At 41.1% G+C, this 27,514-nt stretch overlaps 1 protein-coding gene across 1 annotated transcript in view; it reads right to left on the bottom strand.

The window, feature by feature from the left end:
• prex2 (phosphatidylinositol-3,4,5-trisphosphate-dependent Rac exchange factor 2) overlaps positions 1 to 27,514 on the bottom strand; it is a 130,443-nt gene that overhangs the window by 24,018 nt on the left and 78,911 nt on the right. The window contains exons 26-36 of the mRNA XM_033638992.2: positions 25,863 to 26,042; positions 25,646 to 25,740; positions 23,923 to 24,005; positions 21,422 to 21,512; positions 19,022 to 19,150; positions 16,812 to 16,853; positions 14,417 to 14,514; positions 14,120 to 14,266; positions 5,232 to 5,334; positions 4,944 to 5,087; positions 4,674 to 4,788 (exon numbers count right to left, since the gene is read on the bottom strand). Coding sequence (XP_033494883.1) covers positions 4,674 to 4,788; positions 4,944 to 5,087; positions 5,232 to 5,334; positions 14,120 to 14,266; positions 14,417 to 14,514; positions 16,812 to 16,853; positions 19,022 to 19,150; positions 21,422 to 21,512; positions 23,923 to 24,005; positions 25,646 to 25,740; positions 25,863 to 26,042 — 1,227 coding nt within the window. The remainder of the gene's footprint in view (positions 1 to 4,673; positions 4,789 to 4,943; positions 5,088 to 5,231; positions 5,335 to 14,119; positions 14,267 to 14,416; positions 14,515 to 16,811; positions 16,854 to 19,021; positions 19,151 to 21,421; positions 21,513 to 23,922; positions 24,006 to 25,645; positions 25,741 to 25,862; positions 26,043 to 27,514) is intronic.

Here is a 27,514-nt window from a genome sequence, read left to right as displayed (position 1 = left end):
TGTGCTGAAGCCTATCCCAGCTGACATTGGGCAAGAGGTGGGGTACACTCTGGACAGGTCACCAGACTATCACAGGGCTGACACATAGAGACAGACAACCATTCACACTCACATTCACACCTACGGGCAATGTAGAGTCACCAATTAACTTCTTGTCTTTGGACTGTGGGAGGAAGCCGGAGTATCCGGAGAAAACTCCCACTGACACAAAAAGAACATGCAAACTCTGCGCAGAAGAACTCCCCCACCCTAGATTCGAACCAGGAACACTCTTGCTGTGAGACGACAATGCTAACCACTACACCACTGTGCTGCCCAGTTCCCATACATATCTGTAATTTCTTTACATATTACGTAACTGACTAACGTCAAAGCAGTGTTGTAGTGCTAAAGATCAGTCTTGGTCTCAAGTCCACTTTTTGAAAGTCTCGGTTTCATCTCACACTCAACTGCATTTTTACTTGGTCTTGTCTTGGTCTCAGATAAAGAGGACTCTGTCAAGACCGGTCAAGTCAACAACTGTGGGGATATCACTAAAGCAGTGATGAACAGAGACAGTAAAGTTCATTTCAGCCCCTTACTGTTTGCCCATAGAAACAAAGGTTAATTCCCATACATGAAATTCACCTCTACAATTTTGATGATTTAATGAAGACAAATCAGATACAGCACCTACACATACATATACAATAGATATGTGGCAAATAAAGAGACGAATGAAGAGGAATCTTGATTTATTTCTATGGGAGTTTTATGGGAATGTGGATCTTTCAAATCCACTTGGTTTTGGTTTGCATATTCCACATTTAATCCTAAGTGTGTCCTGCAGTGTAGGACTTGTACTGATCTGGTCTTGGTCATGACTTGGTCTTCGTTTAGGTGGTCTTGACTGCAACACTGCGCTAAAGATGTTGGGTGAGGATTAGGCATTTTACGAGGGGTGCAGTGGGTACCTCTGCCGATGTAACAGGCACTGCAGCAGTTGTATTGTTGAATAAACAATCAATAGTACCGATATGTTTTAAGACTGTGATGCCACTCGAGGAGTAGTACAGTCCCAGGATTCAACCATAAACACATTCCCGCATTCAGTGAAGAAGAATATAAGAGTCAGAGCCAATCAGAGGCAGAGAAGGGGCAGGTCTTTGCAGAATGCAGATGGGGAAAAAATGCTACACACATACACACAGAGACAAACCTGCTAAAAGTCAGGCGCACCAGTGTGACCAATGAAAATGTTCAGTCGCACTTGACAGGTTTCTGGTCGCACTCTGGAGCCTTTCATATGTCAACTCAACACCAACTGATTCACCCGCTGTACAACAGTATACACACAGCAGGAGGCCGGGGTCTGGAGAGTTCAGACATCTGATTGTATTTGGACTGAAATGATGTGCAGTTTTGGCTTATGACAGGTTGTGCTTAAAAGGAGATTGAGTGCTTGAGTAGAGTCTCTACCAGTTTCACTCCAGTTGGGGTTTTCAAGCACACTGCTTATGCACATCCCTACCCAGCCCCCAGAATCACCAGCCTCACTCACTCGCCTGTCAGCCCACATCTGCTCCATGTTACTGCTGGAGCCTCTGCTGTCGATTCAATTAGGCTCTTTCTGTACAGGTCAAACTAAAATACGGTACATGGGCACACATACAAAAACACATATTTATGAAGATAATTTGATGTTAAAAGGTGCTGCAGGTGCTCTAACACATTTGTGCACTTAATATGTCTCCCTGTGGTATTTTAATTAGAATTGTAACATTTCAGAGATTGATCACGAAGTCTTAACGGCAGTCTGCTAACAAGGACTCAATAAAATGAAAGAGATACCCCGAAAAGGCAATACTCCTCTATTAAACGGTTGTGGAGTCCCAGAAGATCTGGCAGACAATATCATTACACAAAGAGATAGAAGGACTGATGCACAAAAGAGATTAAATGACCCAGCACAATTTGGTATCCATAACTGCGCTTTGGGAAATCTGACACTCACAGAAATTAATGCTTAAAATTCTTTTCACTCGTCGAACAAAACACTACGAACAAATTAAAAACTCTCAGCGGAAAGCAATCCCAGTAAATTAATGTTTTGTTGTGGAGGATCAGCGCTGATGTGACACATGACTGCTCAAGCTGTAAATCATTCAGCCCCCCAAAGCAGATTGTCCCTAAATAACAAGATGGAGTTTTGCTGTGAGCTCTGCTCTGTTTAATTATCCACACAATCAGCAGCAGATGTTTAGTCGAAGCCGACGTGTCGACCAGTCGCCCTCCTCGGTTTTCAATGAGGGCGTGCACTCTGGTCAGGCTTCAAGCTGCTCTCCAGGAGTATCATTACTAAAGAGGATGTAAGATGCTCATTTCATACTTGTATCTAAGGTTTCTACTGATGTCTACACGCTTTAATTTTCAAAAACACTTTATTCTTCTGGTCTGTGCTGGAACACCTGTGTTCACCCTCCTCCTGAGCTGTCCATTTTAGCAGCTGTCTCTTTAAGCATTCCTCCCAAAAAAGCCCAGTCTGCTCTGACTGGTCTTCAATATCTTGATGCCTCTGCATGAGTTGGTATAGCTGCAGCTGGAGCAGCTACGTAAGTTGCCAACCAGCCACATGACTCGCCCACCATAGCTACATGATCAGTCCCCTTTGCTTCTTGGCCTGGAAGCAGAAGCCCCAAAGAAAATGCTATGTTAGCATTTAGCTAGCTATAAATTGTAAGGCAGTTAAGGAGAGGTAAAGGTAAGGGTTACATCTCGTTAGTTATTGCTATGTTTGGCCTCATACGTATTTACTACAATGCTACACTGTAGCAAGGTCCAAATAACCATTGCCTTAGTGGGTTGGTGGTGGGTGTAGTTTGTAGCAGCACTTTTTACCATAAAAAAAAATCACCAATAAAAGCTTCTTCACATGTATCCGAAATCTGGGAGAAATTTAAAATATCGGCAACCAGGTTTACATGCTTCATTGACATTAGCATGTAGTCCTATTTAGCAGTGTAGGTAACATACTGTAAACACTGGAGCAGATGATTGTACAGACCCTTTTATTGTTAGTAAATGGTATGACATTTTTGGTGGGCGGGGCTTAGCTGGAGGCAAAACAATTCTCCACAGACAGTAGCTAGCGCAACCTAGCAAGTTCTGTTGGCTTGTTTTAGATAATGGAGGAAGATGATGCGAGTGTTGCGTTCAGAAATACTCACTCTGAGTGCTGGAGCACACTCTGGCACAAACTGGACCGTTGTAAATTCGTAGCGCTGTTGGAATATACCATTCGGTTATCTAGAGCACGGCACTCTCAGAGTGGCAAAGCACACTTTAGGCACACTGTATAGGGAAGCGGAGCAGCAAAGCACCAAGTGGAGTGAATGTGTGATTAAGTTAACCATTTGTTAATTCATATAGAAATACAACATTCCATTTCCTTGACCAGCAGGGCTCTCATTTCAGTATAGCGTTAGTTTGAGCCATGACTCCTTCTATTCTGGCTCTCAATAACACAACACGAGGACATTTTAAGACTCCTATGTAGCTTACAGCCCTGTGGTGGACAGTCATGTTTTGCCTCCAGCTAATAAAGTGACATTATTGTGATGTCAGCCCTAAATGGGTCTATAAAGAAATCCAGCGCACTATGATGTCATACTGTAGAGAAAAAAACATCAGAAAAAAAGTATTCAGAATGGTCTAAAGCCAGAGGTTTTTGGTCACAGGGATTAGTTTAACATACCTCATACCCTCATTATTTGAATCTTTGGCCATGTTTAATATGAACAGCCAACATTGTAACCCTACATGTAAGACACAAAATATGGAAAGGCATTACAGGTCCCCTTTAACCAAGATGGTATCAGTCCATACTGTTTAATCGTGATATCACAGGAACTATAGTTCATTGGTAACTGAGCTGAACTGGCAAACATATAGTCAGATAGAGAACTTCTCTCTATGATAACAGAGAGTCCAATTATCAGACTTCAAGAGGATCAGGTGTAAGCTGTAGATCTTTCTGCACTTCCACCAGCATAGGACATTTCATAAAAGCCACATCTTGTGTCTAAATTACACAGTCTCTTAGATTTTCTCATTATGAATTCTTAATGTGCCTTGTGCATTCACAGGCACTCACATCATTTTATACACAGCTGGTTTAAATGTGATTCTCAGTCACTGGAATAAACAAGGTGGCATCTAATATGAGACTGCATTGATATTCAGACTGCATACTATATAGGTCTGACACTCACTCACACATTCAGGAGATTAAATAAAGTCAGGCCCTTATTTTCAACTCCCAGAAGTGTCTGTGTCTTCGTATCTGTTTCCACCTCATTAAATTGTCCACGCCTGGCCAATCACAGAAGGTCTCGGGTGTGCAGCAAACCAATGGGGTGTGAGGTAACTGAGTGCAGCAGCTGCACAGAAACACTACATCAGCGCTGGTGACACGCTGGGCACTCTCATCCAATCACCGCTGCCCCTGCTGCGAGTGTTCACAACCAATCATAAAACACTCCCGCTGTGTTGCTCTCAGCCAATCACCTTGAGGTCCTGCTGGGTGTTGAGAGTCAAGCCCGACTGAACGGGTCGTCTTGATTTATATTAGATCTGAAAAACTGCCAAATCACACAGGATATGTAGTTTCAAAGTGTGCGTCTTGTGTAACGTACCTCAGTCTTTTGTAGTACTGTTTAACCTTATCCAACGAGGCAGCATTGATTTGGGCCTGGTATTCCTCCACTGACACATTGTCTCTGTAGTAGTAACCCTCCATACTCTCCAGCGCTAGAAAGGGATAAAACGAAAAGAGTGAAAAATAAAGTGAAAAAGCCACTGCATATACTGTGCATCTACCTGCTGGTGTTTCCAATCATCTGTAAAGTGCCTTTCATCTCTGCACAACCTGCTGACTTAAAGTTCCCTAACCAGGCTCACTATACCTTGTGTGAAGAGCACAGGGTAGATTTTGATGCCTCCTCCGTTTTTCAGCCTGTGAGGCAGCTGGGAGAAGTAGAAACTCTCAAGGTGGAAGCAAACTTTCAAGGCCTGACGGGTGCCCTCCACCTGATATGACATGGGCATATCTGCAAGAGGAGAGGGGAGGAGACGAGAGGAGAGGAGGCAAAATTAAAGCTCAATCTCATTTTCACAGAACACAGTAGGAACAATGAGACTATAATGTTTTCAAAAAAGCAAGTCAAATGTAAGAAAAAAGTCTGTGTACATACTGGCCACCAGCGGCTCCCCTTCAAACTGCTGGAAGTAGAACGTAACCTTCTCCAGGTCAATTAGAGCCACCTGAGTGTCCTCCAACATGGCCTGCTCGTCAGTCTGAAGAGAGAAAGACAGCATACTCGTGAGAAAGTAGTGGAGGAGGAAGTATTCAGATCATTTCCGTAGTAAAAGTAGATACACACAGATGACAAATTAAAGGGGAACTCTTGGGGGGTAGTATTGCATTTGTGAGAAGGTCGTATAAAGCCTTTTGTGGCTCCGGAGAGAGAGATGTGTGAAGTGATGCCTCTTGAGTCAGTATCAGTTGGGGCTGAGGACGATAAGTTTGAAAATGGAAAAAATCTGGGTGTGGATTTATAGCTCAGTCACAAAAAAGAAGATGTTGACCTCGGTGTTGTTGAAACATAAAGAAACATAAAGTTTCATTGTATCCACTATATAATAAGGAGCAGATGTTACATATCGGTGATTTGCAGGAAACATACATTTACTCTGACAATGGGGTTGGGATTTATAAAGAAGCAAGGTTACCAGACCTGAGACTCAAGGCTACGTTAGCTGCTTTCCAATGGAGAAGAAAGGACCGGAGCACACTGACAGATATACACCCATTAAAAGTGCAAACAGACTAACATTTCACTACAATCGTGTCTTCATCAGGGTCAGAGAGGGCACTGACGAACAGTCACACTCGTATATAGTCAGCCTACAACAGCTAATTTCAAATCTATTGGACAAGTTTCTGTCCTTGATCTGAGAAGCTAACTTGGCCGCGTGCTGTTGGATTATGACCAGGAAGCCCTGTTTCAACTATAGAAGCTGCTGTTGGTATAGCACCCCTGAACCTCCAACTTAACTGTGGGTGGTCGAGTTGCATTGTGGGTAATGTAGGACAGGTACTGGCAAGGAAGAGGAAAGCATTGAGTTACAAAGACAAAACCTCTGGTTCTGCTGCATCCATTTTGATGCTTCTCTTTGTCAACTACCCATCGTGAGTCTGACAATGTTATAGGAGCGCAAAAACATGAAAGAAATGAGTGTACGGACATAATGCAGACACGTCCATAGAGGGCATAAGGGGTCACAGAATAGTAGAATGAACTATGAAAATGATGTGAATGTTAAGCCACTCTTCAGGCAACTGAACATCATGGGAGATTTCGGAGAAAAACTAATATCTTTTGGGAGAACAGAGACTCATACAGCCTGTGCCAAAGAGCACTAAAGCTGTTCTGCAGCTCACGGTCACCCATGTTTGTGAGTAGTAAAATTAAAAGTATGAATCATGCAAAATAGCCTCTTCTCATAGGTTAATCACAATAAAAAAATGTTTTGAAGGAAAAGGAGGTTCCCACAGTCAAGCTGTGGTTTAATGAGCTGATCAATACCCTGCACCTTGAAGGAGTAAGGTTAAAGAAGACCAGGCAGCCTCTTACTGATGATCTAAAGGCCCGGCATTAATCCTTGATAAACACCTTTAGAAGAGTCATATAGTCTTCTACCATTTTTTAACCAAAGCTGGCTGAGTTTGAGTTTATGAGTGTGTTTCATGTGTCAGCTTGTGGGCAGGTGGTGACTACAGATTATGGATTTTTCTTGTGTAATATATTTTCTTGTGAACAAACCACCAGTGTCACTTTAGTTTTATGACAACTCTGTATGTCCTTTTTTAAACTAAGCAATTGTTGTTATTACACCGAAAACCAATTTAAGGAGAAATTCAATTTAGAGCATGGTATATCAATCGTACACTTCAATAGTAGGAGTCTATACGCAAATTTTAATAAGATCAGAGACTATCTACAGCATTACACCATGCAATTTAATGTAATCGCTATTTCTGAGAGCTGGCTTAGCTATGACAAAGGGACCGACTTTGAATTAGAAGGTTATAATTTCAACTTTGTGAATAGAGCAAATAAAAAGGGTGGAAGAGTCGCACTGTATGTGGACAACAGGTTAAAGTATAGGATAGTAGAGAGTATGACGACTGTGATTGATGACATCTGTGAATGTATTACTGTTGAAATTGATATGGGTAAAATGAAGAATGTCATTGTTAGCTGTGTCTATAGAGCACCCAACTCTAGCATTGAAAGTTTTAAAGATGTGTTTGAGGCCATGGTTTCAAACACCGAGCAGAAGGTTGCTTTTTTATGCGGGGACTATAATATAGACTTCTTAAATCCAAATAAATCACCTGCAATAGAGGAATTTATAGATGCAATGTACAGTAAGGGCCTATATCCTAGTATAACCAAACCAAGTAGAATTACCACCCACTCAGCAACAGTAATAGACAATATTCTTACTAATAATATGACCAGTAATTTAGAAAGTGGATTATTAATAAACAATATCACTGACCATCTGCCGGTGTTTGTTATCCATGAATGTAATCACAAGAACTTAGACAGCAGCAAAATAAACATGCAGAGGAGATTAAGAACAGATGACACCCTGAATACATTCAGAAATGATCTGTTAGTTCAAGACTGGAGGAATGTTTATGAAAAGGAGGATGTTGAGTCATCTTATAACTTATTCCTTAATACTTTTTTGACTTTATATCATAAAAACTGTCCAATTCAGCAACCAAAGAAAACATCAAAACGTCCAGATAACCCCTGGTTTACAGGGGGTCTGTTGAATGCCTGCAAAAAAAAGAATAAATTATATAAAGACTTTATCAAGCACAGAACTGAGGAAAAAGAAATTAAATATAAGACATATAAAAATAAACTAACGGATATTCTAAGAAAATGTAAGAAAGATTATTATAGTAAATTGTTGGAAACCAATAAAAATAACATAAAGGGCACCTGGAATATTTTAAATTCAATTATTAGAAGAAAAAAAACAAGTGCTGGATTTCCAAATGAATTTCTTGATAATGGTAAGATAATTAAAAACAGTGATGAAGTGGTGGCAGGCTTCAACAGATTCTTTGTAAATGTCGGGCCCAAGCTGGCCGATGAGATAATCCCTCCACAAGGGCGAGGTGTCTCACAAATTTTTGAAGAAAGAAACTCAACTATTATTTTTTTGAGAGATACAGATAAAACCGAAATAATTGACATTGTTAATAATTTTAAGAACAAGACATCAAGGGATTGTGATGATATTGATTTATTCTTAATTAAACAAGTAATTGTAGCTATAGCAGATCCGATTGCACATATCTGCAATCTCTCACTGAAACTGGGCACCTTTCCCATTAAGATGAAAATAGCTAAAGTCATTCCCATCTTTAAAGCTGGTGAGCAGAATCTTTATACTAACTACAGGCCAATTTCATTGCTTCCCCAATTTTCTAAAATCTTGGAGAAGATATTTGCCACCAGATTGGACAGTTTTATTGATAAGCATGAGATCTTAACTGATAGTCAATATGGTTTTAGACCAAATCGATCTACATCTTTGGCTCTAATTGACCTTGTGGAAAAACTAACTACCAGCATTGATGGCAAGAAGTTTGCCATAGGGGTATTTATTGACCTTAAAAAGGCCTTTGACACAATTAATCATCATATTTTGCTTCAAAAACTGGAAAGATATGGGATTAGGGGTGTAGGGCTCAGTTGGATAAAAAGTTATTTAGAACATAGACAACAGTTTGTGCAGATGGGAGAGGAAAAGTCAATGCTCCTAAATATAACTTGCGGTGTACCACAAGGATCAATAATGGGACCAAAATTATTTATATTATACATAAATGATATTATTAATACTTCCAATATTTTGAAATTTGTAATTTTTGCAGATGACACAAATATCTTTTATAAAGGAGAGAACCTCCAACAGCTGTTAAAGATCATCTCTGAAGAGCTAGCCAAGCTAAAACTGTGGTTTGATACAAATAAATTATCTCTCAATATAAAGAAAACCAAATATATGATTTTTGGGAAACGCAAAATTTAGACTTAACCATTGAAGTACTGTGTGATAACACCAGATTAGAAAGAGTATATGAAAATTCCTTCCTGGGAGTAATAATTGATCACAATCTCAGCTGGAAACCGCAAGTCAAACACATTTGCTCTAAATTGGCAAAGACTAATGGTATACTTCGAAAAGTCAGATACATACTGAATCAGAAAACAATGTACATTCTATACTGCTCGCTTTTTCTTCCTTATCTGTCCTATTGTGCTGAGGTGTGGGGTAATACCTACAAATCCACCCTAAAGACAATATGCACCATGCAGAAAAAGGCAAGAGAATAGTTAGCAATGTTGGCTATAATGCACAAACAAATGATTTATTTTTAAAATTACAAACATTAAAATGTATGGATATAGTGGATCTCAAGACCACACAAATTATTTACAAAGCCAAAAACAACTTACTCCCTAACAACATACAAAAATGGTTTAAAGAAAGAGAAAGTGGTTATAATTTAAGAAGGAGAGGGAATCTCTTACAATCCAAGGTGCGTACCACACTCAAAAGCATGTGCATATCTGTCAATGGGGTGAGGTTGTGGAATAATTTACCTGTAACGATCAAAGAAAGTAAACACATTGCTCAATTCAAAAGACAGTTTAAAATTCTCACATTAGAAAACTATAACAATTGAGGTGAAGGTGGGCCAAATGTTTCATTTCCACTTTAAGAGGTTGTACTGAATTGTTTAGCCATAAAGTCTGCATTTCTTTCCTTTTTTTCAAATATTCTCTTGTATTATATTTTCAGTATATATTGTTTTTTATTTCCAGAACTAACTACCTCAGATGAATCAAGAGTTTCTTATTTGGATAAATGGCGGTACTTTGATAAAATAAACAGTAGCCATGTTAGAAAATTAAGATGTATAAAAGGGGAAGGTAAACATAAGTTAGCTTCTGCCTTCTCCTTTTTTGAACATGTAGAGACCTTTAATTTATTTTCTGTGAGAAATGTTATGTGAAAAATGCTTCCTTGTTGATTCTCATGTTCAAAAATAAATTTCATTTCATTCATACATATCTGAAGAGATGCAGAAAGGCCCCGTCCACAGCTTGATATAACTATATGCACAATCATATTCGATAACATAACATGGAAATAATACCAAGAACAAAGCCAGTAAAGTACCTCAAGTCAAATATGCATATTTTTCCTTTTACCTGCAGTGCTGTTCATTGATCAAGATTGTTTTGGTGTGAGTTGCAGAGAGTTGGAGATATCTGCTGTAGAGATGTCTGCCTTCTCTTGAATACAATGAGATAGGGCAGTTAAATAATTCATATTTCTAATTGCAATGAATCAGTGAATTTCAACAGTTAATAGTGATAAATCACACTTTTTTTTGCAGGTTTAAAATTCCATAACTTTGCATTTCAACAGTTTTGAAGTCCGTATAAAGTATGTGAAGCAATTCTTACCAGTGTTTGATTGGGAATAAAATGAATGCAAAGACATTTACTTTGTGATCTTGACATCTAGCTTTATTTATTTCAAGTCAGTGCTGCACTGCTACTACAGTGTTGTTCAAAAGATAAAATAGCAGCAAGCAATTAACCCTCTGAGACCCTCATACTGTAGGCCGATTTTTGTCTTTTGGGTGAGATAGCAGGTCAACAGTAGATGCTATATATAAGTGGTATGTATCACCTGAAAGCTGGAAACCTGAAGATTAATTTGAGATGTAGCTCAGCACTGTTCGTCAAGTTATTCTAGTCATAAATCTGCAATAAATTCTGCATGAATAAAGTGCATAGTTTGTACCAAAACTGTATGGGATTAACATAAAATTGACATGTCTGTAAAGGGGAGGCTTATGGGTAACCACAGAACTCATTTTCATTCAGATATATTGACAGGAGAGATCAAGGCACCTCTGTGAAAATGGCCATGCTGTTTTTCTCTCACCAAAATTTAGCCTAACTTTGAAGTGTTATTTAGCTAGCATAACACGGTTGCAACGGGATTCCTTAGGTCTTCTAGTTTCATATGATACCTCTATCATCACTTTAGCATTAAAACTTAGTCATCTATTGCCCCTGAAAGCGGGTGGCAGCAAAAATAGCAGCATGCGATTAACATGATTAAAAAAAATGTTTTATCATGATATAAGTGTGCACCTACTGCTAGCTCACCTAGCACCACTGAGCAATCTAACACTAGCTAGCACTACAGGTATGAGGAAAAACGTGTATTTTGATTTTTGAGTCAACTGTCCCTTTAAGAAAAAAAGGCACAGAGAATAGCATCATATAAGAAACTTTTCTGACTGTGTGACGAGATGCTCATCTGAGGCGTCAGCTAGTGTTGTATGTATGACAATGTGTGTAAGCGTACGTCTGTCTGTTTTACTGTTTGCTTTAGCTTGTTTGTTTATGTCTCTGAATGTGTGTTTCCTTTTCAAACATGCACTCAGCATCCTCACACACAAACAAGCACATCTGCTTGTGGCCACAGCGATAGCGGCTCCAATATTTGGGATTGTGACACTCTGCACTCCTCTGTCACCGCCCCTTCCCCCTTCTTCTTTCTTCTTTCTCTCTCCGCTCCTCTTCATCCACCACATGCAGAGGGATAAACAGAGCAGCGGTGAAAGAGGATTAGGTCCTTTTTCTAAAGACACATTCGAGATGGCCCGACATGTGACGGAGGGGTACCCATCGCCCTGCCAAGCAGTGCCTGCCGTGTGTGGGCAAGTTTATCTCAAAGCGCCTCGCATAAATACACTCCCCCCCGACACACACGCATTCAGTATACACAAAAACCCTAACACAGAGGCACACACCCACAGCATCCCCAGTTTGACTCATGCTGCCTTTCATGTGATGCCCTAAAAAGGAGCGTGCTGAGATTTCGCTGGAATCACCTGCAGGTACTGAGACCCTGTTTTGCTCCACAGGGACACTTGAAAGAGAAATGTCTCGAGAAATAAAGGAAAAGAGGGCGACAGGGAGAAAGACAGAGACGTCAGTCCAGGAGGGAAAAGAGGAAAACATCATTTCTGGGGACCTGACGTCAGCCGCACACTCGTCTAACCTAAATAAACGGTCATCCAAAATACACTTTTAAAGCACTTCCTGTGTTTCTAATTCCCAGAGAAAGACGGCAGAAATAGAAACTAAATTGAAGTACCTCATCCAATAAAAAAAATGTTTTTCTATGTGGTTGATGATGCAAAGTGTATAAATTAAACCATGAGGAAATAACTGCTTTGAAAGAATATATTACAACCCTTTAGCTAACAGGGTCGGAGACAACTTTGAAAATATTAAAAAAAACCTTGACGGGAAAGGTTAATGGATCTCGATGAGGTCACAGTGTGTGCTGAGCTCAATTTTAGCGATCCACTGTGGCTACTCATAATGAACTCCTCTCTGGATGGTCTTTTCACTGCACTGACTTAAATTCATGCAGAGAACAGAGTGGCCTGACACCAAAGCCAAAAGACTACTTGAGCATGTCTCAAGTTTCTTTCCAAAATAAGATAGAGGATTAATAATTCTCATGAAGGTAACATGCTTCAGGCTATTTCAAGGCTGGTTTACAGCACAGATAAGCACCCTGTTCTTCTCTGATATTCCTTGTTTTGCCTTAGTGTGATGTTTACGTTCCTCAAGTTTGTGATGTAACAAACCCTGACTGTCTGAATCCATGTTTCTGAGACTGTCCCTGCAGTTCCAAGGTGAAAATAGTATTAGTATCTACTTGGTGAAGGCATCAATTGAAACTTGAAGTTCAAAGGTCAAAAATGAAGAGACAGATCAACAGAGCTCTCTCAGACATGAAGTGTACATGGGGTTAAAATGTAAAACTATTTCGGCTGCCTTAATGAATCCTCTGGCTGAGTTTTTAACAGCTCAAAATTTAGTGTGTTTTTGGTTGTTGGCTGTTTGGGATATTTCCACAATATCCCCAGACACAGCTCCAGCCTAAACAGCAATCTATCCACATGACTGTTATTTGAGAAACACATGAGGGAGGTCGGCTGTCGGATCTGGCTCTGCAGAATCAGCGGCACACCTCAATGATTCAGACCACATCCCTACACAGTCACTGCGGGCAGACTGTGTATTAAACTCAGCACATTCTAGTGAATGTTTTACTGTCTGCCACGCAGCCTGGTAGTGGCACCTTGATTGATGATGGTAAAATACAAAACGCACGTCTTATTTGCTTAGCTATAGCTCACAATCACATATACTCAGGGGGAAAAGCAAAAGTTGAATGTTGCATAATTCAAGTCCCGAAAGTTTTTGTAACCCAGTGATTCATATTGTTTGATGTATGATTGTATTTGTTTGTTATACTGTTTGTTTTTTGGTTTTATATCAGAATGTGAGCATATTGGAGGGTGCAGAAGGAAAATATGTAACAAAAGACTTATTCATTCATTCATTTTCTGGAACCACCTATCCTGTTGAGGGTCGCAGGGGGGCTGGAGCCTATCCCAGCTGACACTGGGCGAGAGGCAGGGTACACCCTGGACAGGTCACCAGACTATCACAGGGCTGACACATAGAGACAGACAACCATTCACACTCACATTCACGGACAATTTAGAGTCACCAATTAACCTGCATGTCTTTGGACTTTGGGAGGAAACCGGAGTACCTGGAGAAAACCCACACTGACACGGGTAGAACATGCAAACCCCCCACCCTGCGTTCGAACCAGGAACCCTCCTGCTGTGAGGCGACAATGCTAACCACTGCACCACTGTGACAATCAAAGACTTAATTTAGGTCAAATCCAAAATGTTTGCAATGCAAATATATGTGCAGTTGTATGAAAGTGGCGGTATTTTGCCTGTGCACAACTACGGCATCGGCCAGTTTACATATCCATATGGTTATGAGAGTATACAGACAGTGAGTCCAGTTTTTCAAGTGTCTGTTAAAGAAGATTAACTGAGAGCTGAGGCTCGTCTGCTGCTCACCAGATTGGGGGAGAGGAGGGACTGGAAGTGGAGGAGCAGCCCAGCGCTGGCGATCTGTTCCAGCCAACGGCGACTGGCTTCCTGGGCCTCCTGAAGGTCCTGAGGGTCCGAGCTGTCTTGGTCCAGTTCCCTGCCTACATTGTGAAACTGAGAGTGGATACAAACAAGCTAGGCAGTGAGCTGAGGCAAATATTTTTTGCTGTTATGTAGGATGATGCTGCTTACTGCATTTCTGTATGTCACTGTTTGGTCATGTTTTTAATTTCCAATTCCAGACAAGACATATGTGTAATTTACCTGGTTGAGGACAGCCAGTAGGTGCTCAGAGAAGGCACACACAGCTGCAACTAGAGACTGACAGAACACCATGTCTCGACGCAACTGGATCTCCGAGTCTGGAGGGGCAACAAAGAGAACGTGAGGCTGAGAGGAAACCCATGTTTAAAAAGTAAAAACAGTAAAAGTAAGCGAGAAGAATAAAAGGAAAGTTGTACAAAATTGAGTCAGTGAAGATAAAAAAGAGATGTGAGGTGTAAAGGTAAGAGGTTAAAAGAAAAGAAGTGATAGCATGAGTTTGTTATGATAATTAAACAGACTTTCATGATCTGACTACGCTGTGGCAAGCTTTCACTAAGGTGACAAAAAGCCTTGACTGCTTTTTTTTCCTCCCTTCCCAAAAATCTCCCAGGTATTAAATATTGTATCAGGAAAAAAACGAGAGCAAATGACAGGTGTGCCCGAGTGGAAAATAATTGCTGCCATAATTTCCTGAGAAATAGGCCCCCTGAAAAAGTTCTGCAATCCACCGAGTTAAAAATGAGTTCATGAACCCCTCAGAAATGAATAATGTGTCATAAGACACGGCTGCAAACTCTTTGACACTATTAACCAAGCCCACCATGGACTCAGAAAAAGAAATCTACCTCTCTCTACTTTTTCTTATTAAATCATCTTATCAACAGTTTCTCTCAAGAGTTCAGCACTGCTGTTTTAATAGTATCTACTGAACTGGTGCTGTTGAAGTCTAAGTTGTTGGTGCTACATTTTCATTTACTTTGTTCAGTTGTTGTTGTTTTTTTATGAAAAAGAACATGAACAGAAGATTAAAAAAAAAAAAAAAAGAATAGAGTAACAAAACAGGCTCAGCAGAAATGAGTGCTCCAGGAATGGTCTTTTCATCTCAAGTCAAGGGTTTTTTTTCCTGATGTTTTTCTAGTTAGATGCCGGAAATAAGGTCAGTGGTTAATACAATATTAGAAGACTTTCATGTTTTGTACTACAACATAAAATGCGTCATTAAATACCCCCCTCTTGAACTTTGAAGCTTCTATGTTGCTAGAAAGTGGCTAAATGAGACTAGAGAGTGTCATCACGCCAAACACGGCTTTACAGCCTTATTGTGGTGGTGACATTAGGGGTGTTTTCATACAGTCCTTTTTAAACAAACCAAACTAAGTTCTCTTAAAGTGGACCAAAAAGTGGATCTACAGAAAAGGGACTCGGTTCTCTCTCTGGTCACACTATAACCCTACCCTTTGACATGGAACTGCAGTGCGGTTATGAAGCCCCTCTCTTTCAGATGAAGTTAAAATCTGAGGTTCCTGTGTACCTTAGACTGTTGCCGTTTTAAGTATTTTACACTCCACATCTGAAGACTTGAAGTATCTTCTGTGGACCAAACTACTCCTCATCCTGTGTCCTAGCAAGTGTTACAGGCCGATGTGGGTTTGTCTGTTTTTTCAAGCATCCCAGTGCAACAATATGTGATCTAGAGAACTTGAAGCAAACCGAAAACATGGTTCGCTTCAGAGGGGAGGGGAGTGGAGTGTTCACATTTGTGCAAAAAATGCTGAGTCACTTTTTTGAGTCCATTTAGAGGGCTGAGTGTGAAAACACCCTAAGTCATGTGACAGTGGTGTGGTCCATTTTTTTAGTCCGACGCGTTTTACACACTAAACACTTCAAAAAGCCTAAAAGCGGTGTTAGTTTTTGAAGATTATCTTGCTAGAAAACACAAAATGTGCAAGTATTATAACCTCTTGTTTACCACAGAGCTTATTTCCTGCAGTAATCCAAAATCCAGTGGAAAAATCCCATAGGCTATTTTGACAAGGAAACCAGAGTGATGTAAACTTCCGCACTGCCCTACAGTAAAATGTCACCCTGCAGCACTCTATAGGGACAATATATAAGTTCACACAGGCAGAGGGTGGATTCACTGTATGTTAAGGGTTACTTTTTTATTTTTCAGTAAGAAAAAATGCATCCTTATACAAAAATCTATCCAGGTGTGGCTTTAGGAAATTGATAGCTGGCCATTTTAAGAAAGTTGCAGAGCTCCACCTCTACCTTTGTGCTTTTATTATGCTCTAGGATTATTGCAGATGTTTACGTCATTTGCTTCTGAACTGTTCAGTTCTCACCTTCCTGTTTTGTTTGTAAAACTCTCTCTGTCTGAGTCTGTGATTCTGATTTCCATTCCTCGCTTGCATTTTCCAGTTTTCTCCCTTGTTTCTTTCTTCACTGTTACTTGAATGGAGCTCACAGTTTAGGTTACCAGGAGAGGATGCTGTGTCTGAACGGTGTGGTTTATTTATTTATTATTTATGTGCACAATGCATTAACATTTAAAGTTTGAGCCTCTATTGTTTTCTGTATTTTTGTTCTAATGCAGGAGGAGAGTGAGACAAACCTGTGTACTGTAGTAGCACCAAGAGCAGCCGTGTCTTCACCTCTGAAGGAAACAAATAAAAGCAATCCAGTGAGGCAGTGAACAATCTTATATCAACTCCCAAAGAGCCTTTCTCCTCCACTGCAATAGTATGACCTATACTATAAACTCAACCCTTTAAAGTCATAAATAGGCCGGAGCTGTATGAGTCTTCTGCTCAGTCCCAGCTCCACGGCTGTTTATCTTCACATATAAGAAAAAAACCAACTGCATCATAAAAACCAGCCACAGGCAAAGATAATAACATAAATCCGCATTTGTTTATAGTCATATCAGAGCCGCGGGAAGCTTGGCAGGATGCTGCACTGCATGAAAAAGCCATCATGGGGAGAGATATAAAAAAAATAAAAAAATAAAAAAAAGTGGTGAACACAGGCCAAGCTGCGTATTAATATTAACTCTGCTTATTTGTACTTTCTCAGTGGTGACCGCCAGCTCACCTTTCCCAGGAGTGTCATGTGGCCGGGGCTCGGGTCGGGGCAGATTGTAGCTCACTGTGTTTGCCTGGGGTGTGTCTGTATGTACATTTGTGTCTGTGTGTTTAATCCGTGTGCTAACAAACACAAAACCACACACTCCCGTTGGGAATTAATGAGGCTGAACTGCCTATCTAGATTTAAAAAAAATCAAGGGAAACTCAAATAGCGCGGCTCTTTGGATGTTTAACTTGTTAGTTTTCAGCTTCAACAATGTGGCCCCGATTTATGTATCCCAGGATGGTTTTAGGTTTAAAGTTTAAAAACAGCAGTTAGTGGTCTGGGACTGCTTGTACCCACACAACTGAAACAGGGGCTATTACTGCATCCAATAAACATGATGAGGCACACTGGAGGATTGGTCAATTTAATGTACATTACCTCCCAAGCCCAGAATTCCTTTCCATTATAAATACTATATGTGGCTGTGTGTCTAAGGCCCCAAACACTGTAAGAGCAGTGTGTGTGTGTGTTAAAGGATAACTTCATTATTTTGACTAATGGGAACAATAATTTTTATAACGGATCCAGTAGAGCGAGAGCGCTGTCAACGGCGCCGTCGAAACAGGCTGCAATGTAACACAGAGAGTATGTTTGAAACGTCAATGTACGTCCACTGAAAGTGTTTCCTTTTGCCACTGACTGGCTCAGATTATTATTCAAAGTGCCTGACAACATTAGGGAAAGGATCCCGACAGAGATAGACCTTTTTTCAAAGATTAGAGTCCTTATTGTTTAACCAGGGACGGACTCGAAATATTTATCGCCAAAGCCACCAGACTCCTTTCAAATAAACAGTGATTTTAGCGTGTATAAAGTCAGCATATTTTCACATCTAACTGGGTAAATTAAGGATTTATTTAAACCAAACCTGAGTCGTTGATTGTTGGAACAGCAGAAAGAAGAACCAGGACAACATTTGTGACTTTATTTTGATTCTGTCAACTTTGAATGAGGTATGTTTTACAATGATAAAATTACTGTTTATTTAAATGAAGCCTGGTGGGTTTGGTGATAGCAATTTTGTGCTGTTTCTGGTTGAACAAAAACAATCTTAGTCTTTGACAAAAATGTCATCAACCATTTTGTTAAAGAGTAAAATCCTTTTTGTTTAACTAGAAACAGACCCGAAAACCCTCTTGCCAAAGCCACCAGACTCCATTTAAAAAACTTGTCTTTCTGCTGTTCATTCAACTAAGAGTAATCACCAATACTTGTTAAGTTGAAATAAACCCTTAATTCACCCAGTTAGATGTGGAAAATATGCTGGCTCTACACATACTAAAATTACCATTTATTTCTATGGAGTGTGGTGAGTGTGGTGATAGTGATTTCAGGGCTGTTTCTGATTAAACAAAAAGGATTTTACTCTTTAAAGTAAAGGTCTATCTCTGTAGGGATCATTTCCACAATATTTTCAGACACTTTTAATAACAATCTGACTCAACCCGTCAGTGGCAAAAACAACCATGTTTAGTGGATGTTAAGTGATGGTGCAAACATGCCCTAAGCAGTCACACTGCAGCCTGTTTGGCAGCTGCCAGCTGCAGAGCTCTGGCTCATTACTGGACCAATTTCAAAAGTGTTGTTCCCATTAGTCACTTATACACAAAAACATGGGGAAATTGGGTCCAGGTTGAAAAACACCAAAGTTAAACTTAAACCATATTCGGACCAGTTCAGGTACGCACTCACCCTCAACATATTTAGCGATGGTTTGTGTGAGGGTCTGAACGCTGCTGGGAAGGTTCCAGGGATCCTGCTTGACATGGAGACGCAGCTTTTTGGTGCAGTTCACCTTGGGATCCATCTCCTGCTGAAACTCTGACAGAAACACACACAGGCAGAGAATTAGAGGCCATGCAGAGGTATATGTGTGTCGACTGTGAGGCACAATTTGCGCATGGAGATAGTGGATTTATTCGACTGCCTTTTATCCATCTCTTGTATTATTAAAACATGAAGACAGAGAGAAAAGATCTCATTATTTCAAGCCTCCTCTTATTAATCTTCCTTAATCATCTTCATCCTCCGAATACAATGTTTGTCTCTGCCTTATCTCTTCTTCTCCAGCTCTATTTCTCCTCGACTCAAGTCAGCTCTCTTCAGAGATGTTTATTGCCGTCATAAAATCTTCGTTACTGTAATAAAGTGGTTAGAGCACATCAAACCCTTTAGAAGTACAACACACTTAAATTATTTACTGGATTGATTATTTAGTCAGAAGAAATATTTCCGCAAAGGATATAATTAAAAGGAAGATGGATTTTAATAAATTATAACAATCTGCATCTTTCTATGCTTTGCTGATCTTCTTTTTCTTCCTCTAAAACCATCTCCATCATTCATTTTCCATTCTTTGTTCTTCTTCACATTGGTCTCATTCTCTTTCTGTCCATTGCTCTGTTTGAAAAGTTAAAAATTATAGGTCAGACAGACCCAGAAACCTCCAATTTTATTAGTGTATCCCGCAGACCGCCAGTTTTAGACCGCCTACGGTTTAATCTTTCTCATCCTCGCAGTGCAAAAGTCTGTCAATTTAATGTAACTCCTTAAACTGGACAGAGAGGCTCGTAATGAAGTTTACTTTGGAGCCGAAAGAAGAGATCTGTGATAGAATGGTGGCTGTTTAACAGAGGGGGGCTGGAGTGTGTGTGTGTGTGTGTGTGTGTGTGTGTGAGTGTGTGTGTCTGAGGGCGATGGAGTGAGTGAGAGATCAGATGCAGGAATGCTCCACTTGTTAGATAATCCTATTTGCTCTGTTATCAACCACACACATTACTGGAGTGGAGATGGATCAGCTCTGATCAAGGCCTTCACGTCCCTCCTGAGGGCATTTATGCACACACACACACACCCCCCCACACACACACACACACAAAACACAAGCAGACCTATTTTCAGTTCAAGCATATCTGGGCTCACTTGAAGACAGCCTGAGATTGGGGGGGGGGGGGGGGGGGGGTGCCAATTGGGTCGGGGTGTTTGGAAGATGCACGTATGAAAATATACATATTAATCTGCTCCTCTGCTTTTTGTGCTCACCACTCTTCACTAAAGTCACATTGGAGAATACAAAATAAGCAAACTTTTTTCATATCAGAGCTTATTAATGCCTTATATAGTTGGACAAAGACCACCAGGGTACAAAAGATACAGTTCTAATTTTTGCAAAGTCTGGGAAGCCTGTCTGCACCACTTACAGAAAGAAGAAAGACAACAATTGTTGCTTTTCTTCTTCTATCTAATCTTCAAAAAGGGCTGAGTCATCTGAACAAAGTTGTGCAGTTTATAAGGGCGCACTGTAAGTTAGTTTAAATTTGCAGTGGGAAATGATAAGGATAAATTTAGCCCCTTCCAGTAACATTTCCTACATTTTCCTGTGGCAGATAACATGTAACAATAGACAGCTGCGGTTAAACACCAAGGCCAACATGAGATTAGGTGGCACATAAGCACATGGTAAAAAAACAAAATAATCAGATAACGCACAAGCACAAGAGCTGGCACAGGGTCACATTTTCCATTGACTGGTAAGTAGCACTACAATAACCATGAAGTGGAGATGAGTGTGTAACTAAGTGGAGCCGTTTCAACACTACGAAGTGCTTCAGAGTGAAGGGCACTGCGATAGTTGAAGGAGGAGGGGCAAATGTAGAGAGGGAAAAAATAGATGGGAACCTTTTTTTTTTTTAGGAGCTGGAATCCACCTACTATACTTTCCCCACGTCTATACAATCACATCTGTGCTCACACACACATTACACAACAGGAAGTTGCAGCCCCAGTGTGCAGGCAGCTGCGACATTTTCAGCATGTGCTCTGTTTTCTCTCAGTGTCGGTGCTGGTTGGGAGTAGCTCCAATATTATCTTTTTTCGCTCAGGCCCACTGTGCAGCCCAGCAAGGCCCAGGAAGCAGAGCTGCACCATAACAAAAACATTCCTCGCAGGAAACATATACTGAGACATACTGCAAGGAAAATGAAACACAGAGACTAACTTTTACATTTCTTGCTCAGATGGTGTGACTACTGTGTAATGAGGTATGGTAAAAAGATGCTGAGAAATGAGCACATCACAGTCCCGGCGCTTTACCTTGTAATCCTCTACCAGGTGTGAAGCACTTGGTCTGCTCAAACGCCCGGGCCACCACTGCTCCTCTCAGCATGCTGGTGATTGAGTCCACCTGAAGAAAAGCACAAAGGTCAAGCTGGTGCAATTCACATGATACAGTTTCCCACTAAGATGAGATCAAAAGTGTGTACGGGGAAGCAACAACTGCTGGCCAAACATAACCAACACCTGCATCTCTCGCTCACTCTCCAACACTCGCACACACACAATCCCTCAGAGCCCCAGTGAATACAATTTGCTATGCAGTATGTAAACAAAGCTCGGGAAACTGCTCTACAATAAAACAAATGACAGGAAGCAGCTCAAAAATGCAGAGACAGCAAAGCGTAGTTCTTTTGCTTTTCCACTGCCGATGGAGACATCGTCATAAACCGTCTCGTGGTCAGATATGGTCAACCTTTGCTCCAAAGAAAGGTCACCGGTCAGCTTAAGGCTGCCACGATTTTCATTTCCTCAGCACGAAACAAGAAAAACAACAACTCTAAAATCTAAATAAATATTTACCCTTTAAAGTTGCACATGAGATATGAACCGTTTTGGCTTTGAAAAGATTCCCTTGCCCAGATTGCCATTTACAATCTACCACACAATATGATTACGCAACACAGTAACTGACCTTAAACCTTAACAAGATAACAAAAAAGTTAAATGTATTCCACAGGGATCAATGAAATATACAGTACAGGCCAAAAGTTTGGACACACCTTCTCATTCAATGCGTTTTCTTTATTTTCATGACTATTTACATTGTAGATTCTCACTGAAGGCATCAAAACTATGAATGAACACATGTGGAGTTATGTACTTAACAAAAAAAGGTGAAATAACTGAAAACATGTTTTATATTCTAGTTTCTTCAAAATAGCCACCCTTTGCTCTGATTACTGCTTTGCACACTCTTGGCATTCTCTCAATGAGCTTCAAGAGGTAGTCACCTGAAATGGTTTTCCAACAGTCTTGAAGGAGTTCCCAGAGGTGTTTAGCACTTGTTGGCCCCTTTGCCTTCACTCTGCGGTCCAGCTCACCCCAAACCATCTCGATTGGGTTCAGGTCCGGTGACTGTGGAGGCCAGGTCATCTGCCGCAGCACTCCATCACTCTCCTTCTTGGTCAAATAGCCCTTACACAGCCTGGAGGTGTGTTTGGGGTCATTGTCCTGTTGAAAAATAAATGATCGTCCAACTAAACGCAAACCGGATGGGATGGCATGTCGCTGCAGGATGCTGTGGTAGCCATGCTGGTTCAGTGTGCCTTCAATTTTGAATAAATCCCCAACAGTGTCACCAGCAAAACACCCCCACACCATCACACCTCCTCCTCCATGCTTCACAGTGGGAACCAGGCATGTGGAATCCATCCGTTCACCTTTTCTACGTCTCACAAAGACACGGCAGTTGGAACCAAAGATCTCAAATTTGGACTCATCAGACCAAAGCACAGATTTCCACTGGTCTAATGTCCATTCCTTGTGTTTCTTGGCCCAAACAAATCTCTTCTGCTTGTTGCCTCTCCTTAGCAGTGGTTTCCTAGCAGCTATTTGACCATGAAGGCCTGATTGGCGCAGTCTCCTCTTAACAGTTGTTCTAGAGATGGGTCTGCTGCTAGAACTCTGTGTGGCATTCATCTGGTCTCTGATCTGAGCTGCTGTTAACTTGCGATTTCTGAGGCTGGTGACTCGGATGAACTTATCCTCAGAAGCAGAGGTGACTCTTGGTCTTCCTTTCCTGGGTCGGTCCTCATGTGTGCCAGTTTCGTTGTAGCGCTTGATGGTTTTTGCGACTCCACTTGGGGACACATTTAAAGTTTTTGCAATTTTCCGGACTGACTGACCTTCATTTCTTAAAGTAATGATGGCCACTCGTTTTTCTTTAGTTAGCTGATTGGTTCTTGCCATAATATGAATTTTAACAGCTGTCCAATAGGGCTGTCGGCTGTGTATTAACCTGACTTCTGCACAACACAACTGATGGTCCCAACCCCATTGATAAAGCAAGAAATTCCACTAATTAACCCTGATAAGGCACACCTGTGAAGTGGAAACCATTTCAGGTGACTACCTCTTGAAGCTCATGGAGAGAATGCCAAGAGTGTGCAAAGCAGTAATCAGAGCAAAGGGTGGCTATTTTGAAGAAACTAGAATATAAAACATGTTTTCAGTTATTTCACCTTTTTTTGTTAAGTACATAACTCCACATGTGTTCATTCATAGTTTTGATGCCTTCAGTGAGAATCTACAATGTAAATAGTCATGAAAATAAAGAAAACGCATTGAATGAGAAGGTGTGTCCAAACTTTTGGCCTGTACTGTATAAAGATTTTAAATAATCTTTATCTGCAGGAGAGACTGAATTTAACAAATGTTGAGGCGGCCGGAACAGCAGATAGTGAGACAGCTAGCTTTGTTTTGGCTTTTCGCTAATCACTCTCACCAGTCACATCTGTACAGATGTTTTGCTGACTCACCTGGCTGAACAGATGCTCCAGAAAGCTGTGGAGTTTCTTCTGCTTATCATGGGACAGCCACACACTGGAGGGCATCTCATCTCCTGCAGAGGTGTGGTTACAACTTGTCATTGGTCCACTATTAAACACGTTTACTGCATCAACCTTTTTTCTACCTTTATTTCAAATGATTATATTCTCAGCTTTTAGGACACAGAAAGAGGGGTGATATCTGACCTTACATCTAGCTACAATGTGTGTTTATGTGTGTGTGGAGTGTGATTGAGACATCCTACGAGACAGAGGGGAAGGATATGTGACGGGATGCACAGCTGTGTAAGATGTTAATGACAAATCCAGCTGAGATGTGCGGCCAAACGCCTGTCGTATCCAATTAGATTCAACTTCAGGGTTTTTTGCTCCACGTCCTCTAGAAGGTGTAATCATGCAGTTCGACTGTAATCATGGCCTGTCACTTTTTGCAACAATGTGGCTGATTGGGGTTATGGATCATGGCGCTCAGATGGGAACTTTGCATCTAACTGGGTACTGCCATATAGATGTTACACAGTGGATTAATTATAACTCATTATGTTCACAGGCTTCCTCCCATAGTCCAAAGACATGCAGGTTAATTGGCGACTCTAAATTGTCCGTAGGTGTGAATGTGAGCGTGAATGGTTGTCTGTCTCTATCTCTGTCAGCCCTGTGATAGTCTGGCGAACTATACAGGGCGTACCCGCCTCTCACCCAAGGTCAGCTGGGATAGACTCCCGCCCACCCAAACCCTGTACCAAGAAAAGTGCTTACAGATAATGAATTAATAAATTAATGAATGTTTAAAGGGTAGCTTCCGTATTTTTCAACCTGGACACTATTTTCCCAAATGATTAATGGGAACAACATTTTTTAAAAATTGATCTAGTAATGAGGTAGAGGGCTGCAGTCAGAGGCCATAAATTAGGCTGCAATATAACCACTCTGGGTATTTTTGCACCGTCAATGTGCGTCTACTAAAAGTGCTTGTTTTTGCCACTGATAGGCTCAGACTGTCATGTCTGATAACATTATCCCGTCAAAGAGTAAGACTATTTCTATTCAACCAGAAACAGCACCAAAAATGCTATCACCAAACCCACCAGGCTTCATTTAAAAAATCTGTTATTTTATCAGCATAAAACACATCTCATTCAAAGTCAACAGAAATAAAATTAAATCACAAAATTTGTCTTGGTTTGTCTTTTCACTGTTCCAACAATCACCAACTCTGGTTTGGTTTAAATAAACCCTTAATTCACCCCGTTAGATGTGAAAACTATGCTGTCTCTATATATGCTTAAATTACTGTTTATTTAAAAGGAGTCTGGTGGGTTTGGTGATAAATATTCGGGGCTGTTTCTGATTAAAATAAAAGCATCTTACTCGTTAACAAAATGGTCTATCTCTGTAGGGATCATTTCCATTATGTTGTCAGACACTTAAAAACAATAAAAACAATCTGAGCCTGTCAGTGGCAAAAACAAAAACGTCCATTTGGGGTGCACATGCCCTGGGTGGTTATGTTGCCAGCTGCAGTGCTCTGACTCAACACTGGACCGATTCCAAAAACGTTTGTTCCAATTAGTCACTTAGACACGACATGGGAAAATAGTGTCCAGACTGAAAAACACTGACCCTTTGCTAATAGTGAAAGTTATTTCAGTTCTATCCTCCAACATGTGGTGGAAAGTAAAGCTTTGTGTACCTGAGTCCAGCTCATCGCTGTGAACATAGGAACTACAGTGGCTGCTGCAGATGCTGGTGAAGGAGGCAATGGAGTTTCTGTTGCTATTACAGTCACTGAGAAGAAACAGAGAGATAGTGTGCACTTCATTACTGTAGCTTTCGATATTTGGACTCATCTATCTGAGTCATATTGTGGTAAGTGACCATAAATTACCAATTTTTCACTGTGTTTTTACCTGTATGAGTCTCTGTTGCTGATTGTGTCGTGTCCGGAGTCCTCTTGCTCGTCCCCTGCCACGTTAAAACACACTTTCTTCCCGTTCCGCTCCCCCTTCTCCCCTTCGCTCTCTGCCGATATGTAGCTCTCTGGGGTCCTCACCTCTGACGCTGGAGGGTGGGTGATGGAGGATAAAAGACTGATGGAGAGAAAAGAAAAGCAGGAAGGAGAAAACAGTGGAAGGCTTTACTTAAAACAACTTTGACATTTGAGACAGCAGGATAGAAACAGCTTCTTTGATCACACTAATGCTGCACAGGAAGCTCTTACATGTGTCCAGGCGCTGTAACATATTGAACTGTAAATACAGCATGTACAGTATGTGTGTACTGTACATATGCGTGGGCTCCGACAGCTGACTGGGTGCGCCAAACAAAACCCCAACCTGTTTGTGCTCGGCCTTCCACACAACAGCTTCAGAGGCTCAGGGATCCACTTTGTATTAATAAGTTCAAACGTGTAGCAGGGTACAGCTGTGTCAACACGCTGCAGCAGCACTGCAAAGATCAGCTCCCCCTCTTACTGTTACAGCCGGCCTGTGTTCTATCACACGGCTATCAGAGGAGCAGGAAGAGGCTGGTCGGGATGTTTTCACAGTTGCAGCAACACATGTTGGCATTTAGAGCCATATTCCAATAAATGCTAGGCTTGGACTTTTTTTTTAGTTATTCCCCATGCACATTCTGACACGCGATGTCTGTTTACCTTTTGGCCTCATTTTAAATTGTGTCCGCTTACATTTTCCATTGTGTCATAACATCGGCCTTAAGGACATTTCAATGTGGAGGCAAGGCAGGAGGGGGGGGCTGCTTGAGGCTACTCGGAGCTACACAAAATAAACAACCTGTCTCACTCGTGCTACCCAAATGCATCTCAGTTTTTTATGCCGCTTTATGATTTTAAACACCTCTCCCATCCCCTCATTCCTCTCTCTCCACTGACCCCCTTTCCACCCATTCACTGGGCCACAGAGATGCCCTCATTATGGTCCACTCCAGGAGCGGCCACAATGCCCCTCCAAAGCAGAGTGGCATTCCATCGCCATGGAGAAGCTCTCCAGGCTCTGTGATTGGCCACTGGTTCATAAAGAAGCGAGCGCAGTTTGGGGCCTTCGGGGCGCAAACTATCGGAGGGAGCGAGGCAGAATAACAATGACTGGATCAGAGAAGAAAAAAACTGGGGGGAAACAGAAAGAGTAGGCCAAAGTACACCACTGCTTATAGCAAGCAATCAGAAAGATCTCTTAATCTCTCACAGGAAGCTCTTTAACCCACTTTGACACTTTAAACCATTAGACATCAATCGCCTGCAGTGTATCTATACATACATCTGCATTACAAAGCTCTACATTGGGCTGCTTCTTCCTCAGATATTTGCATGCTTTGATCCACACTGAAGCAAATCAGTCAGATGTCCCTATAGCTCTTCATTAATGCATAGAATACAGAAAATATGTGAAAATAGAGGAGGAAAGTGGGTGTTTGATGCAGGAAGGGAGGAGGTCCTGATGTAAAGTACACCACGGGGCACGTCCTCACACAGCTGCAACCCCTTGTCCGTGGCCCCCAAGACAAAGGTTCACAGGTCGCAGCCTCAAAATGGATTCCTCGA

This window comes from Epinephelus lanceolatus, chromosome 20, assembly GCF_041903045.1.
Source record: "Epinephelus lanceolatus isolate andai-2023 chromosome 20, ASM4190304v1, whole genome shotgun sequence".
NCBI classification, from domain to species: domain Eukaryota; kingdom Metazoa; phylum Chordata; class Actinopteri; order Perciformes; family Serranidae; genus Epinephelus; species Epinephelus lanceolatus.
This window is presented reverse-complemented; position numbering and strand designations above follow the sequence as displayed.